Source organism: Danio rerio, chromosome 16, assembly GCF_049306965.1.
Source record: "Danio rerio strain Tuebingen ecotype United States chromosome 16, GRCz12tu, whole genome shotgun sequence".
NCBI classification, from domain to species: domain Eukaryota; kingdom Metazoa; phylum Chordata; class Actinopteri; order Cypriniformes; family Danionidae; genus Danio; species Danio rerio.
The window spans coordinates 42,351,119-42,371,199 of record NC_133191.1 but is presented as its reverse complement, the minus strand read 5'-3'; the positions used below and the strand labels follow the sequence as shown (position 1 = coordinate 42,371,199).

The 20,081-nt window shown below is 37.1% G+C and overlaps 1 protein-coding gene across 2 annotated transcripts; it reads left to right on the top strand.

Annotated features, from left to right (window-relative positions):
* The first annotated feature begins 1,755 nt into the window (after positions 1 to 1,755).
* mrap2a (melanocortin 2 receptor accessory protein 2a) lies at positions 1,756 to 18,387 on the top strand. 2 transcript variants are annotated; one of them, XM_073924393.1, is made up of 4 exons: positions 1,811 to 2,155; positions 4,664 to 4,763; positions 5,500 to 5,581; positions 17,291 to 18,387. In XM_073924393.1, the coding sequence occupies exons 1-4, from the start codon at positions 2,038 to 2,040 to the stop codon at positions 17,336 to 17,338; spliced, it is 348 nt and encodes a 115-aa protein (XP_073780494.1). In that variant the 5' UTR covers positions 1,811 to 2,037; the 3' UTR covers positions 17,339 to 18,387. The 2 variants fall into 2 exon arrangements, with proteins under 2 accessions (NP_001410963.1, XP_073780494.1); NM_001424034.1 differs by lacking the exon at positions 5,500 to 5,581 and having other exon boundaries at positions 1,756 to 2,155; positions 17,291 to 18,382.
* Positions 18,388 to 20,081: the final 1,694 nt, after the last annotated feature.

The following is a 20,081-nucleotide window of genomic DNA, read 5'->3' as shown; positions in this document are numbered from 1 at the left end:
CTACAGCAGCAGAAGACCACACCGGGTGCCACTCCTGTCAGCTAAGAACAGGAAACAATTTGTACAGGCTCACCAAAATTGGACAACAAGATTAGAACAACGTTGCCAGTTTCTGCAAAGCCGACTTTACATCACAACTTTTCAATCCAGATGGACGGGGCAACCATTACTGCATCCAAAATGGTGAAAAGCCTTGGAGTGACGATTGATGAAAAACTAAACTTCTCTGACCACATCTCTGGAACTGCTGGATCATGCAGAATTGCACTCTACAACATCAGAAAGATCCGACCCTTCCTATCTGAACATGCAGCTCAACTCCTTGTTCAAGCTCTTGTTCTTTCCAGGCTGGACTATTGCAACTCTAGCTGGGCTCCCAGCTAACTCTATCAAACCTCTTCAGATGCTTCAGAATGCAGCAGCATGAGTAGTCTTTAATGAACCTAAAAGAGCACATGTCACACCGTTACTCATTTGTTTACACTGGCTGCCAGTTGCTGCTCGCATCAAATTCAAAGCACTGATGTTTGCTTACAAAGCGATTTCTGGCTGCGCCCCTTCTTATCTGCGCTCACTTCTGCAGATTTATAGGCCCTCCGCCTCGTGGTTCCATCGCAAAGAAGGAAGAAAACATTTTTCCAAACGCTCATGCTCAATCTGTCCAGTTGGTGGAATGAACTCCCTAACTGCATCAGAACGGCAGAGTCACTCGCTGTCTACAAAAAGCGACAAAAAGCTAAACTATTTAGTTTCCACTTTCCTTACTAATATGAAACTCCCTCTCTGACTCCTCCACTAACTACAAAAAACATAATAATAAAAAAATTATAATAAAAAATTACTAATGCTTTCCTTCTTAGACTTTACAGACCTGAAACTTGCCTACAGCACTTATTCATTGTTGCTCTAATAGTTGTGTAAATTGCTTCCTTGTCCTCATTTGTAAGTCGCTTTGGATAAAAGCGTCTGCTAAATGACTAAATGTAAATGTCTGATGAGTCTCGATTTCTGCTGCAACAATCATATGGCAGAGTCAGAATTTGGCTTTAACAACATACGAACATGGATCCATCCTGCCTTGTATCAACGGTTCAGGCTGGTGGTGGTGATGTAATGGTTTAACTTTTAAATCTTGTGTGCTGTTGGGGGCGTTTTCATCCACTCTGGGGTGATTTGGAGTCTTAATTTGGCCACAATTTTCTCTGTGTTTCAGCTAAATGGAATGATTTTTAGTGATAAATCTTATTTTGACACACATTTTAGGAAAATACTTTGTAATAATAATAATTAAAAAAAACAATACACTCTCGGCAAATTTACTACCCTTTTATTATGTTGGTGGCTGTTTTTGTTCCACTGACTTCCATTATAATGACACACTATACTCCATAGAAGGCAGAATCAAAGCTTTTTTTGCACTGCAACTGATGATCAACAGTAAAAATTACACATTTGAGCTCTTCCCAATACCTGATTATATGCTGTCACGGCTTTAGCAATAAATAAACGTCCTTGTAATGAAAGTCAATGGGGCAAAAACAGCCACGAACATAACAAACGGTTATGGTTGAAAAAATGGTTAAAAAGAAACAGTGCCGGAAGTAATTCAGTGTGATTTGTCGAACACAGTAATTCAGTAATTTCTACACCACAGCCTTTTTCATAAAAATAGTTGAAGAAAAAAAAAATACAGAACGGCTCTCGGATGCCCCCTGAGGTGTGTGAAATCTCTCCATTCATGCGCGCGTTGATGGATGAGAGGCGTGATCTCATCGTATATTCAGATGAGGAGATTCAGTGGAGACCGCACGAGCTCACGAGCACAGACACAGACCACACACACACACACACACACAACACACACCGCCTTTAGCTCAGATGCTCGCTGGATAAAGGATGAAATCAGTGTTAAAGAGCTGCTGGTGTTCTCAGCTCTGGATGCAGCAGATGATTGTGAAGCGCACACTGACTGCTGCGCGCCACGGAGCTGTGATGTTTGTTCCCAGTGCGCGAGGCTAATATCAGCTTTGATTGAAGATGCCGAGGTTCCAGCTTTCAAACAGCACCAGTGTCCCAAATCACAATTATGAATGGAGCTACGAATACTACGACGATGAAGAGCCTGTGTCATTTGAAGGACTAAAAGCACACCGATGTAAGTCTTCTATTTTTTATTTTTATTTTTTGCTGCTGCATTAAGTGGGCTTTATTAGAGCTTGCTGTGTTTTCTCAATCTTTTTGGTGACTGAGACCTACAAAATGCATGTTTAGAGATAGATCTGTGTTTAATGGGTAATCAATACAATAAAAGTTTATAGATATAAAAATGTTTTGTAAATGTATGTAAACTACATATCATATTTGAATATAGGTTATGTTATTATTTGCAGGATATCTTTCTAATCTTGCAAATTAAAATAATGTATTGAATATGTTGTGTGTATATACACCCTGGGGTATGAATAATTTTGGGCTTGACAGGACAGTATATCCATCATACAGTTGAGGAGAGAATTATTAAACCCCCTGAATTATTAGCCCCCCGTTTATTTTTTCCCCCAATTTCTGTTTTACAGAGAGAAAATTTTTACAACACATTTCTAATCATAATAGTTTTAATAACTGTTTTATTTTATCTTTGCCATGATGACAGTACATACTATTGACTAGATATTTTTCAAGACACTTTAATGGCTTTAAACCATACATTTAATGGCTTAACTAGGTTAATTGGGTTAACTAGGCAGGTAGGGGTAATTAGGCAAGTTATTGTATAATGATGGTTTGTTCTGTAGAATATTGAAATAAAAAATAGCTTAAAGGGGCTAATCATTTTGACCTTAAAAACACCCTGGAGCTAATCTAACAAAATAACTTACGATAATGGTTAAAAAATGAATAGCCCAAATTTATATGTTAGGGAAAAATATTAAATATAATTTTCAAAAATAGTAAAAAGCAAGAAAAAAATGTATACAGTGCTTCCGGAAAGTATCCATGGTGCTTCACCTTTTCCACATCTTTTATGTTACAATTTTATTCCAAATGGATTAAATTCATTTACAAAATGGATTAAATTAATTTATCTTCACACAATACCCCATGATGACAATGTGAAAAAAAGATTTTTTGAAATTGTTGCAAATTTATTAAAAATAAAAAAACAGAAAAATCACATGGACATCAGTAATCACAGCCTTTGCTCAATACTTTGTTGATGCACATTTGGCAGCAATTACAGCCTCAACTCTTTTTGAATATGATGCCACAAGCTTGGCACACCTGTCTTTGGGAATGTTTGCCCATTCCTCTTTGCAGGACCTCTCAAGCTCTATCAGGTTGGATGGGAAGCTGCGATGTGTACAGCCATTTTCAGATTACACTAGAGATGTTCAATAGGATTTGGGTCTGGGCTCTGGCTGGGCCACTAAAGCACATTCAGAGTTGTTGTTGTGCCACTCCATTGATATTTTGGCAGTGTGCTTTGGGTCATTGTCCTGCTAGATGAAGAAATGTCTCCCCAGTCTGAGGTCAAGAGAACTCTAAAGCAGGTTTTCATTCAGGATGTCTCTCTACATTGCTGCATTCATCTTTTCCTCTATCCTGACTAGTCTTCCAGTTCCTGCTGCTGAAAAATATTCTGGTGACTCCAAACATCTTTCACTTACGGATGATGGATGCCATTGTGCTCATTGGAACTTTCAGAGCAGCAGAAATTTTTCTGTAACCTTCCCCAGCCTTGTGCCTCGAAACAATCTTATCTCAGAGGTCTAGAGACAATTCCTTTGTCTTCATGCTTGGTTTGCGATTTGACATGCACTGTCAACCCTGGGACTTTATAAAGACAGGTGTATGCCTTTTCAAGATGTCCAGTCAACCGAATTTACCACAGGTGAACTCCAATTAAACACAGGTGAACTCCTGCTGAAACATCTCAAGAATGATCAGTGGAAACAGAATGTGCCAGAGCTCAAATTAGAGCTTCACTGCAAAGGCTGTGAATACTTATGTACATGTGCTTTTTCAGGTTTTTTATTTTTAATAAATTTGCAACAATTTCAAAAAATCTTTTTTTCACGTTGTCATTATGGGGGATTGTGTGTAGAATTCTGAGGAAATACGTGAATTGACTCCATTTTAGAATAAGGCTATAGCATAAAAAAATGTGGTAAAAGTGAAGCGCTATATATGAATACTTTCCAGATGCAATGTACAATCACAGACATCAAAAACGCATGCAAATGATGAATTGTAATACAATCTCAACTTCGCATATACTTTAAATTGTGATAGCCATGCTGAAACGATATATTGTGCAGCCCTAGTATACATAATTACATCATAATTGTAATTATTGATTCTGCTATAAGTAATTACAGAATTTTGAGTACATTTTATAATTTTTATTATTTAAATAATAATAATTACATAATTATAGGGATCCAATATTACTATTAATAATTTAATATAATTGTTTAATCTCTTTAAAAGTAATTTGGGGTTTATCAATTTAAAAATCTAAATTTACTAATAGAAATATTAATTTTAAATTGCTTTAAAGTAATTTTGGGAGCAATGCTACTACTAAAGGCAGCAAACAGAAAAGGTCTGAAGTACAAATGTCAGCATGTATTAGCATTTCTCCATTTCTTTCCTCCTGCAGATTCCATTGTGATCGGCTTCTGGGTGGGTCTTGCAGTTTTTGTTATCTTTATGTTTTTTGTTTTGACTCTGCTGACCAAAACAGGAGCCCCACACCCGGAGTAAGTATTTCTTTCCCCCACAATAAACTGTAAGCTTTGTGTGTCAGGCTTGGTTGCGAGGACGGAACAGAACAAACAGAAGCAGAGGCAGAGTAAACTCCCGATGGAGTCATTTCTCTCTCTCACATCTGCACCACAAGCACGACATACTAAACCGAGTCAGCTTTTCTGTTTCCCACTGCCTGCGCTTTGGCCACATTGTAGCCTCATTATCCTTTGCTTTGGAGAGCTCTGTGTGTGAGCGTGTGTTTGCGGCCTCCCTGTCTCATTAGCTCAGTGCTAGGCCAGTGTTGTAACGCTTTCTCAGACCAACAAAGATTCTTTTCAGCAAACTTTGATTAAACGGACAGTGTTCTGAAACTCGACCCAATTAGCATGAATCTGACAACTGTAACCTTGATACATACAGTATAGAACCGTTTTAGCTCATGCAGTTTTAATCAAATCTATTCTCTCATTCGATCCATGTTTATTAACATCCACAAATGCACCATTATGCATGTACACACACACAGACTTAGCAATTATCTCTGTCTGTGTGTCCTGGTGGCGAACCGCAATCTATTTAGAAGCAAATTAGTTTTTTTTTCAGTGCAGCACAAAATCCAACGGGCAACACTTCTAACAGCAGCCTAGTTTTCCCAGGTGGTCTCTCATCCAGGTATTGACCAGACTCAACCCTGCTTAGCGTTTCTCAGATTCTCTGTACTGATTTACCGGGTTTGCTGTTTGACAGGGGCTCGTTGACCTGCATGAAAATTCTGGCTGATTGGGTAACGGACAGAGGTGGGACCAAGTCATTGTTTGGCAAGTCACAAGTAAGTCTCAATTCATTGCCCTCAAGTCCCGAGTCAAGTCCCGAGTCAAGACAGGCAAGTCCCGAGTCAAGTCCCGAGTCAAAGGCAACAAGTCTCAAGTCAAGTCCAAAGTCCTGCAGTTTGATTTTCGAGTCTTTTCGAGTCTTTTTAACAGAAAAATAAAATATATACAGATTAGGTATGGTTGTAAGATCTGTATTAATTAAACAAACCTTTTTTATGAAAGAACATTGCTTAGATATATAAAAATACAAATGCAAGTTTCTGAAAAAGTACTGAACAGTGCTGCGTCTCGTCTCCACAGCATAATGCACAAGAACGAGTTCCACCAAAAAAAGACTCCATTTTGCCTCACATCACACAGAAATTGCAGGTCTACTGCTGTCTAATTCATTAAGTTTAGTTGTGCTATGTTATGTCTTCGGTGATCAACTTGTGATTAACCAAAATTACATAACCTCAATGTGGTAGCAGTAGACCAACTTCTGTATATGCTGCAAAGTTAAATTGAGTGAAATTGGAATTTTGTCAATTGAATCTCGTGTGTGCTAAAGATATGGAGTTGCAAATCTGTCTAGCAGCAATGTAAAATAGTAGCACATATTGTTAATGAAGTAGGCTACTTCATACAAACAATAACGTTGTTTTCTTCACATAACGTTGAAGAGCTTTGCTCTCTACCTTGTGTGATGCTCGTGCACGGATTTCCTCTTTTTGTGGACAAAACTGATTGCGAGTTCTCAAATTTTCTCTCGCTCTCAAATATGCACTGCTCACACACAAATTTTCTTGAGCGCTTTCAGAGATTATATGCAAACTCACAATTTGTGTCGTGTTCCCTCTTCCTTTCATGCTTTTTGATATGATTCATATTGCTGCACTGTTTAATAACAATAACCAAAATACTAAAATAGACTTACATATTAAATGTTTAATCTAATAAACCATAACATTTTTGGTTGTTTTATATGATGAGATATTTTCAGTTTCAAACACTTAAAGACAGAGAATAGACCAGTGGTGCCCCCCTGAAAATTTGCTTAAGGGGGGCCAGAAGAGGCCAGCTACGTCAGTGGCACCAATCAATCCACAATAATTTAGTGGCTGCTATTTATTTATTGAAATATTGCATTGTATTGCATTTATGTAAGTAGATTTAAATAAATAATGTCAACAGCAAAATCATATCGGGTTGGCCACAGGGGTGGCTAGAGTTTACACAGGGGTAACACCCCTTGTAAAGGGGTTTACACCACTATAAGGCACCTCTGGAATAGATGTTGGATGTAAAGAATACATTTTATTTTAAAAGCATTTAAACAAAAACTAATGCAAGCAGAAATGTAACTGTGATAAAAATAAGGAAACACTTGATAAGGTATTATAGCCTACTGTACTATTCACTCTTCAAATAAATCTCACTATCAATCTCATTTTATCATGGCAGCTAAAATAAAGTAAACTAGTGTCTGCTGGCTTCCACTTTACTGATGAGATTGTGGAGGACATTTTCCATGTCATCCTCTTCATTTTGAGGAAAGCTGTTCCACAGGGCCCCTGAACACGTATATTGGCATGTACTGTGTTTTGAACAGTAGCCTACTACAGTAAAGAACTTCAATTGATCAGTTGTGGTAATACCATAGTTGCTATGGTAACACAAGTGTAATATAAACAAATTACCCAGTGCTGTATTATTTTACAATATAGGGTATTTTATACTACAAATCACTACACTTTACTGTAGTTAAAACTACACTTTGTATTATTTTATCTGTTCACTATTGGTAATACTACTGTATTATGAAGCATTAATTAACAAGTCGTAAATAATACTAGCCTAAAACATAAGTATAATACAAGTATACAACAAGTATAATACTCAAAAACACTAGAATTTATTAAAGAATTTACCCTAGCCTTTTAGTTTTTTGTGTATTGTTAATAAATAGTAAAGCAAGAAAGAAACCATATCAACATTCTTGGAATAACCCTTCGCTAAGCCTCGCCCTCCTTAGTTACTGTTGCTACGCCTGTCAAGCTTTCATGCCTGGCACATCTATTACAGTGTGTATGCGCTGGTGTCAGACATTCCCAAGGATTTAATTAGTCATTTTTGTCAAACAGGTGAGATATCTGAGAAAGCCAGACAAAAGAGGACTGCAGTATACATTACAGGGGTATATTCACAACATAATAGCAACTGATTAGAAAATAATTTTATCAAAATTGAAGCAAGGTTAGCCTAGCCACCTCATACGCTGAACATTCAACAGCATAGTTCATGCACAGCAGGAGAGGTGAAATTATAAAATAATCTAATAACCTAAGAAACTGATGGATTTGTGCCGAATATTAGCATCATTGACCCATAACAGTGTACAGTACCTATTACTGTCAGCATGTTTGTGTGCTCTTTATCCAGTTTTTATTCAAATTTGCAGTTAAGTGGAAGAAAAAAATTGAAATGCACATTAAAGTGTAAATAACAGAAGTGAACAAATAGATTTTTCCTACCAGCAAATATTAGTGTATGTATTTATATGCGTTACAATAGCGAGGGTTTAAACTAAGCAGTGCTCACAGGGTTCAACGCTAAGGATTTTTTCTACTGGCCCGATCGGGCCAGTGGTTCTGATTTTTACTTGCCCAGCCCAAATTTTCACTGGCCCCACCAAAAAAAAAAAAAAGAAGTTAATCGCTATTTGAATGTGCGTGTGTGTGTGTGTGTGTGTGTGTGTGTGTATACACACACACACACACACACACACACAGTTGATTTCAGAATTATTAGTCCCCCTAAATTATTAGCACCCCTGTTTATTTTTTTCCCCAATTTCTATTTAACAGAGAACAGATTTTCTCAGCACATTTCTAAACATAATAGTTTTAATAACTCATCTCTAATAACTGATTTATTTTATCTTTGTCATGTTGACTGTAAATAATATTTTACTAGATATTCTTCAAGACACTTCTATACAGCTTAAAGTGACATTTAAAGGCTTAACTAGGGTAATTAGGTTAACTAGGCAGGTTAAGGTAATTAGGCTAGTTATTGTATAATGATGGTTTGTTCTGTAGACAGTCTGAAAAACAATTAGCTTAAGAGGCTAATAAATTTTACCTTAAAATGGTAAAAAAAATGTTTTTATTCTAGCCAAAATAAAACAAATAAGATTTTGTTCAGAGGAAAAAATATTATCAGACAAAATATCAACATTTCTTAGCTTTGTTAAACATCATTTAGGAAATATTTTAAAAAGAAAAAACAAAAAACAAAAGGGGGCTAATAAATCTGTATATATATTTACGGTAATTTTTAAAATGTTTAAGGAAAACTATTCAGTTCATCAAGGCTATATTTATAAATGTAAAAAAGGTGTAATTGTTAAATATTTATTAAAATTTTAAATAACTGCTTTGTTATTGTATTTAGTTTCAAATAAAATAATTACTCCAGACATTATTGATTTTATAACTATTACCATTAATAAATATAATAATAATTAATATTAGTGATTTCTGAAGGATCATGTGACTGGAGTAATGAAGCTGAAATCTCATCTTTAAAATCACTGGAATAAATGAATAAATTAAATGATAAACTACTTTTGAACAGTTATTTTATAGTGCAACATTTCACAATTTGTATTTATGATGAAATAATTGCAGCCCTGGTGAGCAGAAGAAGCTTGTTTTAACATATTTAATCACACTGACCCCAAACTTTTGTGTATTGTGTATAGAATATTTTATAAGTGAAAATGTGCACTTTAATTTTAACAACCCACAGACATCGTCACCAAATACAAATCGAGGTCAGACTTTCTCATATATACAGAGCCTCATTTCAATTGTCAGGTTTTGTAGAAATCGATCAATTGAATTAATCAATCTATTAAAGAAACGTTGACTATAATTCTGTATTTTAGGCTTAAATTATAGAGACATAGCAGATGAACCGAGACTGCATCAGATCAATGTAAATCTTTCTTTCGAGCTGTCAGTGCGGATATGAACAAAACAACAGGCCTAATACAACATATTATACGATTAAAATATGGAAAAATTAACAGATAGTAATTTCGGTCAATTTTCCTGACGGATAAACCGAGATCAGGCTGGACAAACAGCTCTCGGTAATATTTCAGCATGCTTTCACTTTCGCATTTACCGGTAAGAATGACATCTCGCCCTGCTCATCATTACCTCTTCATATAGCCGTATATATGGCTATTACAGGATCATGATACACTGTGATATAGCCTGGGTCGTTAGTTTGTTGCATTGTTTTGTTTTCTCGCTACAATCGATACGCTCAATAGGACAGAGACCGCGTCTCATTCAGGCGATCTTGGACTGATTGATTTGGCGCGGAAGCGAGCGCAACTGCTGGATATATGCTAAAAAAACGCGCTAACGGGTGAAACGAGACAGATTCCGAAACAAACGTCTATGTGTGAAAGCACCGTAAGATTGTATTTGCACACAATTGACAGACAGTCGCAGCACGCAGCTCTGGCTCGATCTGGCAGGCAAAAAGGCAGCAGCTGGCCCGATCGAGCCAGTAACATTTTGTACACTGGCCCGAGTGTCTCGCACGCTGGCCCCGGGCCATCGGGCAGTCCTTATTGTCGAGCCCTGGCTCATAATATCGAGTGGAAAAAAAGAAAAAGACCGCTGGGAAGCATAACCTGCTTTGTTTTTTTTAATTTTTTTTTTTTTAAAGAAACACAGTTTACATCTGTTTAGGATAAGAGGAGTGTGAGTTATTGCCACCTATCATTGAATGTGAATATCGAAAACAAAACCAACTTAGCTTATCTCCTTTACCGCCCCTCACACAGCTTGATCCACGCTGGCATTTCTCCTCTTGGGCTTTGGTTTTGAAAAGGAAAAAAATCCCACCACCCAGTCCAAACTTTTAGGATAGCGGGTGTCAGATTTTCACAATCCAATTGCGCAACGATTTGGCTTGTTTCCCTCGCTCGAAAGCTTGACAGAGCCTCTGCCCGTAGCTACGATTGGTAAGCCGCGATTGGTGGGTGGCGGTTTTTGGGCGTGGCTTAGCGAAGGATCAGTTTAACAGGAGGATCCCGTGAGAGCAAAAGCACTAAAGGTATGAGACGCCATCGTAAACAAAAGTCAAGCGAACGCAAAGAGACTGAATGCACGAGAGAGAGAGAGAGAGAGAGAGAGAGAGGTGTATGTTGTATGTGAGAGAGAGAGAGAGAGAGAGAGAGAGAGCGAGTATTGGCACGCGAGTATTGGCTCGATCTCAAGTTCAAATTCAAATTCTCTCTGCGTTCGCTTGACTTTTGTCCACTCCGGCGCCTCATAGTAGTCACGTTGGATACTGTCGAATCAAAACAATCTACCGTGCTTCGATTGGACGTCATGCCGAAAGCGCGCATGCTCACACACGCGCGCGCATGCTGTCACACACACGCACACATAAACGGGGAGAGAGAGAGAGCGGTCCATGTCAACATACTTTTTTATCGTTGGGCTTTTCATGGGAAGCAGCAAGTCTTTACAAGTCAATAGGGGCAAGTCCTAGTCAAAGTCCAAGTCATTTATGTTCAAGTCCAAGTCGAGTTGCAAGTCTTTTTATATTTTGTCAAGTCGAGTCTAAAGTCATCAAATTCATGACTCGAGTCTGACTCGAGTCCAAGTCACATGACTCGAGTCCACACCTCTGGTAACGGATGCTGGAAATGAAGTGCATGTTGCAGAAAGAGCTTCTGATAAACATCTACATCCCCTCACATTACAGATCAGCTCCTGCTGCATTTACTTGTTATAATCTGTGTTTTGTCCAGTCACTGTCATTCTGTTGGACTGTGGAAGCTACTGTCATGAAAACATGTGCATTTTTTTAATATAATTGAGATTTAAACAATCTAAAAGCTAAATAAATAAGCTTTCCTTTAATGTATAACAGATATCTGTCCAAGACACAACTACACTCACCGGCCACTTTATTAGGTACACCTTACTAGTACCAGGTTGGATTCCCATAGCCTTCGGAGTACTGGAAATATTTAAATATTATTAATAATTATATTAATAAATATTATTAATAATTATATAAGAGTTTAGGTTCATGTTGACATTTGCATCATGCAATTTGAGCAGACTTATCGTTTGCATATCTATGATGTGAATCTCCCGTTCCACCACATCCCAAAACTGCTCTATAGGATTGAGGTCTGGTGATTGTGGAGGCCAGTTGAGTACAGTAAACTCATTGTCATGTTCAAGAAACCAGTCTGAGATGATTCGCGCTTCCTGACATGGTGCGTTATCCTGCTGGAAGTAGTCATCAGAAGATGGGTCCACTGTGGTCATAAAGAGATGGACCTGGTCAGCAACAATACTTAGGTAGGATGTGGTGTTGACACAATGCTCAATTGGCACTAATGGGCCCAAAGTGTGCCAAGAAAATATCCATTATTACACCATTACGCCACCACCACCAGCCTGAACCATTGATAAAAGGCAGAATGGGTCCATGCTTTCATGTTGTTGATGCTAAATTCTGACATTATCATCCAAATGTATCAGCAGAAGTCGAGACTCATCAGGCCAGGCAACATTATTCCCATCTTCTATTGCCCAATTTTGGTGAGCCTGTGCAAACAGTAGCCTCAGTTACCTGTTCTTAGCTGACAGAAGTGGCACCTGGTGTGGTCTTCTGCTGCTGTAGTCCATACGCCTCAAGGTTGGACGAGTGGTTGTTTAAGTTACTGTTGCCTTTCTTTGAGCTCGAACCAGTCTGGCCATTCTCCTCTGACCTCTGGCATCAACAAGGCATTTGCACCCACATAACGGCCGCTTACTGGATATTTTCTCTCTTACCATTCTCTGTAAAAACTAGAGATGGTTGTGCATGAAAATCCCATTAGAATGTGACACCAACAACCAGGCCACATTTTAAGTCACTTAAATCACCTTTCTTCCCCATTCTGATGCTCAGTTTGAACTGCAGCAGATCGTCTTGACCATGTCTACATGCCTAAATGCATTGAGTTGCTGCCATGTGATTGGCTGATTAGATATTTGCGTAAACGAGCAGTAGGACAGTTGTACCTAATAAAGTGGCCAATAAGTGAATTTGAAAACCTAGAATCTAAAGGGATCACAACACTCAAAACTCATAAATTGAGTTGATTTTGATAGATGTTCATGTTGGAACATGATCTTAATATTATAATTATTTTTGGTATAAAATAAAACTGTAATTTTTTTGACCCATACAATGTATTTTTGGCAATTGGCACAAATATTCCTGTGCAATATAGGTTTTGTCATCCAGGGTTTACATGTAAACACATCTGACAATAACGCTCGCTCTCAGTCAGAAAACACCACCAAATTGTGACACTTCACCCCCAGCTTTCCCCAATTTCTACACTCACTTAGGGTTTAGTCCTTCCCCAGTTTGATGACAAACATAATATTTTATATTAGTCCCCAAAATACTATAAAAATGTAATCTCTAAAGTTTTCTTATATAATAAATTGCGCCTCAGAAGACAAAGATGAAAAGCAATGAACAGCAAATAAATATCATTTGGAGGTGCGAGACCCTTCTTTGGGTGTGCAACCGTTTAAGACAGCTCTAGAAGGGAATAATACCAAATCACCCTGCTGAAGGACATTGGCTAAGGGTTCTTAGAATGACCAAGACATTTTAGAACATCCAACAATGCCATCCCACCGCACCCATTCCTATCATCACATGTGAAACAGAATCACATGACTTTTTTTTACTTTTTCATGCTTAAATTCATTCCATAAATGTGTTTCCATCACAGTTTATGCACATTTTATTTCATAAGTAGATCCTCCTCAGTTGTGTGCATACATATTTATGCACATTTTAAAATGCATGTCCAACAAAAAAGCTTTTTTTATGTGATATTCCAAAACAAAATGCATAAAATAGGTGGAAGGAAACTACAGAGAAGCTCTTTGAGAAGCTGCTTCACTCAGACTTCAAGTCCATTACTGTTTGATGTGCTTTTTGCACAAGGATAAAATACTTCAGCATGCTAAGATATGAAAAGGTTTTTTAATAAATATATATAAATATTAAAATGAATCAAACACACACACATATAAACAAACTCAGTTTATCTAAATTCTCTATCAGCTAACCAAAAATCACCTAAAAGCTAATTCATGCCCAATAATGCCCTTTTTCTACATTAAAATCTATTGGAGAAATAATTTAAAGGGCGTTTATTGTTTATTGCATATAATTACACTCAGTTATAATAGTCAAGCACTATTAGTCCCCAGACTCTTTTCAAACAGAGCAGTGAGGAAGCTGAGGGGCCGGACCGACAGTCTGTTTAGTGCGCTTTTAATTAAACTGCTCTGTAGATGTGAGTCATCCATTAACACCGCATAGCAGAAACCTCTTGCAGATCGTTGAAAAGAGGAATACGTGCTCACACAAACACACAGATTGGTGATAGAATTAAGATGAGGGTGCACCCACGCTTCACATGCATCCTTGGATGTTTAAAAAAGGGGAATAAACCTGCTTGTGAGGCTTGTGCTGCATGACAATTCACATACTATCAGTCCTATATAGCATTCAAAAAAAGAATTAGTATGCCCCAAACCGTAGTGTGTTTAAGTGAGCATTCCAAAGGTCAAACCATTAAAAAAATCTATTCAAAGTGGAGAGCTGTGCACATTCTAATGGCTAATATTGCCCAAAACACAATGCACACTGGATGTGACATTGGAAGTACAATATTAAAGTACTATTAAAAAAAAAAAAAAAAAAAACTTACTAAAGTGTTAAACTAAAAATTGTGCTTTTAAATGCACAATTATGCAAACATGCAGCAATTTCTCTGCAACAATAACATACAAATAGCAGACTAATATACAGCCTCATTTACGATGTGCTAAGAAATTAATTATAAAAAAAAATGTTAACCCTTGTGTGCTGTTCAAATTGGCTACTATTTCGTTTTGTTCGTGGCTGTTTTTGCCCCATTGACTTCCATTATAACTACATTTTTGATTGCAAAGCCATGACAGCATATAATCCTACATTCTTGATTGTTGGTGGATTTTCCTGTTGGGAACTTGGGAAGAGGTCAAATTTGTCATTTTTACTCTTTACTATTGGAGCCAAATCTCCAAAATGATAAGAAATTATTTATAAGAGAAATGTTAACCCTAGTGTATTGTTCAAATTGACTACCCTTTCGTTATGTTCAGTTTTTTGCCCCAATTGACTTTCATTATAACAAGTTTTTCATTGCAAAGCCATGACAGCAAATAAGCATGCATTCTTGATGGTTTTTCCTGTTGAGAAAAGGTCAAGTTTGTAATTTTTACTGTTGATCATTAGTTGTCACCATTAACCCTTCAGATAGGCCTAAAACAATATTGCCTTCAATAACTTTCCACTAACAGTCAAACAATGTGTGCACCTTTTTGACTGTGTACTTGTCTATCTGTGCCTACACTTCAGTATTGTTTTTTTTTAAATGCATTTATTTTCTTTCACGTATTTACTGTCTCTTACATATTACTGTCAACATTGCTTATTGTATTGTTTTGTATGTATATATATATATATATATATATATATATATATATATATATATATATATATATATATATATATATATAATTATTTTTTTTTTTTTATTTTGGAGTATGTTCTTGTATTTTGCACTGTCATTGTATTTCGCACTGCCTGGAGCCAGCACCTAAGATTTTCACCCATCATAGTACACAGGTTGCTGATGATGTGACAATAAACAAAAACATTTCTGGCTTTTATATGGTGTTATAAGGAGTAAAACAGGAAAATTATAGTGTGTGTGTGTGTGTGTGTGCATAAGTACACTTAAATGTATACTATGTTCTGAGAGCTGTGGTGCTTTTTTTTGATTTTCTTTAATATTTCAAGGTAAGTGTGCCAAGGTCTCTTAGGCTACATTCACACTGCAGGCAAATGTGGCTCAAATCTGATTTTTTTGCCCACACATGACTCAGATCTGTTTTTGTTTTGACTGTGTGAACAGCCCGAACTGCATGAAATCTGATCTTTTTATTAAAGATCTGTGCCACTTTCGTATGTATTGCAATTCAGGTTGCAGTGTCCTGAATTTTTATTGCCAATCTTAAGACAATTGTAATCGTTTTGTTTTTGGTTCAATTTGGAATTTCCCCACACAATCGCAGAGCCCAGGGGACCAGAGTGAGTGCTCTGACTTGGCCCCCCTTGGTCCCGCAGCGAGAACAGTTATGTAGGATTTCATGTGACTTTTACATAATCTTCAATGAAGATGCGTCATCATTCTGTGCTGCAAACATAGTCTACTCCTCAGCAGAATAGTAAAACGGCACACAGGGCAATTACTTTACCACAGAAAGTTGGTTGTTCATTTTGAAAAAAATAAAATAAAATAAGACAAAACTGGTGCTTGTTAAGCAATCTGGTTAACAATTGAGGCATAGGTTAATCGCAAAGCTGAAGAGCATCGGGGGATGTTGCGGATAGGGGATCTGTGCGCAAAGGATTCATTTCAGTGTGCACTTTCCTTTAAAGGGAGGAGAAAAAAAGTGCTCAATCACCCAAACCCCCTTCTGCTTGTGCCTGTTGTTTATAGCGAAGTAAAATAAAGAAACACTGCAAACAGATATAAACCAACTCCGCCTTTACAGTTCAGTCTGCGGCTGCTCATTAACCCTTGATGAGTTCACTACACCGGTGGTTAGAGAGACGCACAGCGCAGTTGTCATAAATCAAACATGATCAGAGTTTTCAATCACAAGTGACTTATTAAATGCCTAAATACACATTAGTTGTAGCAGGACAACCCTTTACAGTTTATGAAATACAACATGGCTGTCTGTGAAAAGGGCAATAATCATATTAAGCATAATCTTTCTAACCACAACGTGCTTACTTCATACAGTATGCACATTGTGTGCATAACTGTACATTTTGTGCTGTTTGTAATTGTACTTTTATAAAATATATTAGCCACATTTATAACAATATGAACAGCTCTGCAAAAAAATTGGATCTGAGAAAAAAAAACTGAGCACTAAGCCTCACAGTGTGAATGTAGCCTCAAACTCTCTCTCTCTCTCACACACACACACACACACACAGGCATACACTATGTTCTATAAAAAAAACTTTTAATCTTTTTTGCATTGTAATTGATGATAAAAAGTAAAAAAAAAAAAAAAAGGAGTTTTAATGAAAGTCAATGGGCCAAAAAAAAAAAAAAAAAAAGCCACAATCGTAATGAAAGGGTAGTAAATTTGCCCAGAGTGTATTAAAACAAAACAAAAAAAAAAGTCTAATTTATTTTTCCAAAATATGTCAAAATAAGTTGTCGCCAAAATTCATTTCATTTGCTTAAAAACAGAAAAAAAAAACTTATGGCCAAATTAAGCCACAAAATCACCTCAGAGTGGATAAAAACATCCACAACAGTACACAAGGGTTAAGAATGTGAGAGAATGACTGACAGTGCATGAACTAAGCAACTGAACACTCCATTAATGACAAAGTAATTTGTCCCAAAGCTTCTGTTACACACACAAAAGCATGCACATTTCCTTCACCAACAACTACATGTTTCTATGGCCTTTTATAAGTAAGTGAATTGGAACACAGCATTGAAGTTCAATATCCCTGTTTTAATCCCTCAGGGCAGCCGAGCCTTACGAGAAGCGGATGCGCCTGACCAGCTGTGCTGACGGTTTAGGCCGCCAACGTGAAACAGATGGCCGAACGGGCCTCTCTCGCCCACTGCTGGAGGAGTCGCGCTCTCTTTTTCACTGCTACATTAATGAAGAAGAGCGAGAAGGAGGCAGAGCCGCCACTGATGCTGGCGCTCTCACCCATGGACGATCAGGCATTGGCAACTCCAGAGGCCAAGTGGAAGAGGTTGGCCTAGTCGTCCAAAACATGGTTCTTGAGAGCAGGGCAGAACGGGAGGCAGCACTCCTGGCACATTTTAACATCCCCAACTTTGTGAACTCAGAACTGAACTCCGCACTGGGGGATGAAGATTTACTCTTGGGCGATCCACCAATTATAATGGAGGAGGCCCGTCCACGCTGTACTCATCATATCATTGATTAAAACTGAACATTGATGCCTTTAATCACTCATTACGGCTCCATCACTCAGCCTATGTTCTCTTAAAGTGGAGTGTGATGCACAATATTCAAGGCTGAGCTATTTTCTGACTACGGGGAGGCCATGATGTCAGTTTGAAAGATCAAAAACATTTTGCAAATGTGTTCTTGACAGCATGTTGAAAGACTGTTGAGAAGCCTACTGTAAGAAGTCTTGAAACAAAGACATGTTTAAAGAAGAAAAACAACAAAATCCATTCAATGACAGCTCTAGGAAGGCATTCCAGCAGAATGCAATGTCTTACAATGTCATTACCATTGAGAGAATGATTTAAAAAAAATCTCTTCAAGTGCGATTGGAAGATGCTTTATGCAGCTTTGTACTTATGTAGCCTAATGGCAAAAATTGCAGCAATTTGGTATTGCACTGCCTGGTTCTCCGGGCTTGTTTTTGTGAGCAAATGCCTGAGTAGAAAATAGCTCTCTGTCTGCACCTGTCAGCTGAATCAGTGGCTTTCTGCTGGAAATCTGCAGCATACATGCATACTAACTCTCTGTGGTTGTCTGAACACAGCTGGCTGAGCTGCTGGAGCAATTCAGCACTATACTTCTGTCTCTTGTTTTATTGAACACCTATATGCCAATAAAATTCAGCGCAAAGCTTACTGTGGTGACATTGGCAAAAATGTTTCCATAACAAATCCCTAGACCATAAGCAATGCGTCAAATCAGCACGCTTGGTATTACTTTTATCTGAATTTTCATTTTCAGCTGACATATTAAGCGGGTGACTTTTTGACTTGGATCAGAGAGTTGCTACCTAGCAACCACTCAGAAAACCTTAGTGACTACCTCAGGTGATTTTTTTGTCATTAGAATACACTATTTATCACTACATAAAAATAGAAATGTTGTTTAAAATGATGCTTTATTTTATTTTACTTTAACTATGGGATCACATACAAATTTATAGGGGTGTGACGAGACGCTTACTCCACAAGAATGAGACGAGATTTAAAAAAAATCTTCAATGGTGTATATATATATAGTTGTTTTAAATCTTGTGTTGAATTTATTTTACTTCTATTTAAATGAATTCAATGCAGTAAAGAACATGCAACACTGCTGAATATTTTGTTAATATACAAGAATGGAAAATAATCTTTTTATATAATTTTAAATATTAAAAAAATATTTGCTAATATTAATGGAAAATAGATTTTGATTAAACTAAAAAATAAAAAATAAATAAATAAAAAAAAAATCACAAAATGCAAAACAATTTAGGTGCTTTTTGAAAATAACTTGTAATGTTATTTTACTTTTATCAGATTCTGTGTAGTAAAGAACATGCAAACACTGCAAAATGTTTTGCTTTAAACTGTACTGACTAGCTTCTCTCCTGTACAATTTTACATGAGAAATTGAACTCCTTTCCACAAATTGAAATAATAAAAAATTATGCCATTTTTGGTATTTATTTAAAAAAAATTCACCAGTTTTCACTTTTAATCAGCAACATGAAACAAGAAATCTTGTCCCGATTTAATTGTGCGAGATCTCATTACACGATATCTCGTCACACCCCTAGGCCTTTATTTGAACTATCTAGGCGCAAATTCTAAAGCCAATGGTGCAAAAGCACTAAAGGCGTGTCCGAATACACTTTTGCTATTTTAAGGAAGGATATGCTCTGCACCCTGGCACATGGTCTAACAGGGATGTGCTTATTCTTTTAATGAGTTATGGCTGTTTTTTGAGCATAACGTGCATTAAACCAGAGTCTCATCTCCCATTCTCTTTAAGAGTCAGTTGCATCATGCCATGGCGCATTTGCCATTTACATGGCAGACTTTGTAAGTGTAAAAACTGAATGCTTCACCAGCGAGAAAATAGTTAAACAGATCATCTGCAGCGAGGATAAAGGACGAGCTTCCTCCATTCAGCCTCTTTGCGTTCACTTAATTTTACTTTTACTCTTTACTTTACTCCTTTACTTTCTTGAAAAAAGGAAATGATGGAAACTCGCTCCACTGAAGACGTCCATTAGCCTACATATTTCATTTAGTTTGTTAAGCGCAAAGATTTGTTTCAGAACTATTTATAAATTCAGGTCTAATTTCCAGCAAACAAATAAATGAACAATAAAATGAACAATAATAATTAAGTGTGGAGTTATGTCCAAACACACGTCTTTTACTTATGCCCATATAGTGATGCATATGGCACCAAAACCCTACAGCTGGACAAATCTGAACTTGTTTTTATTAAAACTAATTTAAATATGATATGTAATATAAATTCATTCATTTTCTTGTCGGCTTAGTCCCTTTATTAATCCGGGGTCGCCACAGCGGAA

What these genes read in the sequence shown, in the direction of transcription:
- mrap2a (NM_001424034.1), top strand. Translation starts at nt 2,038, where the DNA reads ATGCCGAGGTTCCAGCTTTCAAACAGCACCAGTGTCCCAAATCACAAT. An exon ending in AGGACTAAAAGCACACCGAT is followed by an intron (nt 2,156 to 4,663) that starts GTAAGTCTTCTA and finishes TTCCTCCTGCAG; the next exon opens with ATTCCATTGTGATCGGCTTC. An exon ending in ACAGGAGCCCCACACCCGGA is followed by an intron (nt 4,764 to 17,290) that starts GTAAGTATTTCT and finishes TTAATCCCTCAG; the next exon opens with GGCAGCCGAGCCTTACGAGA.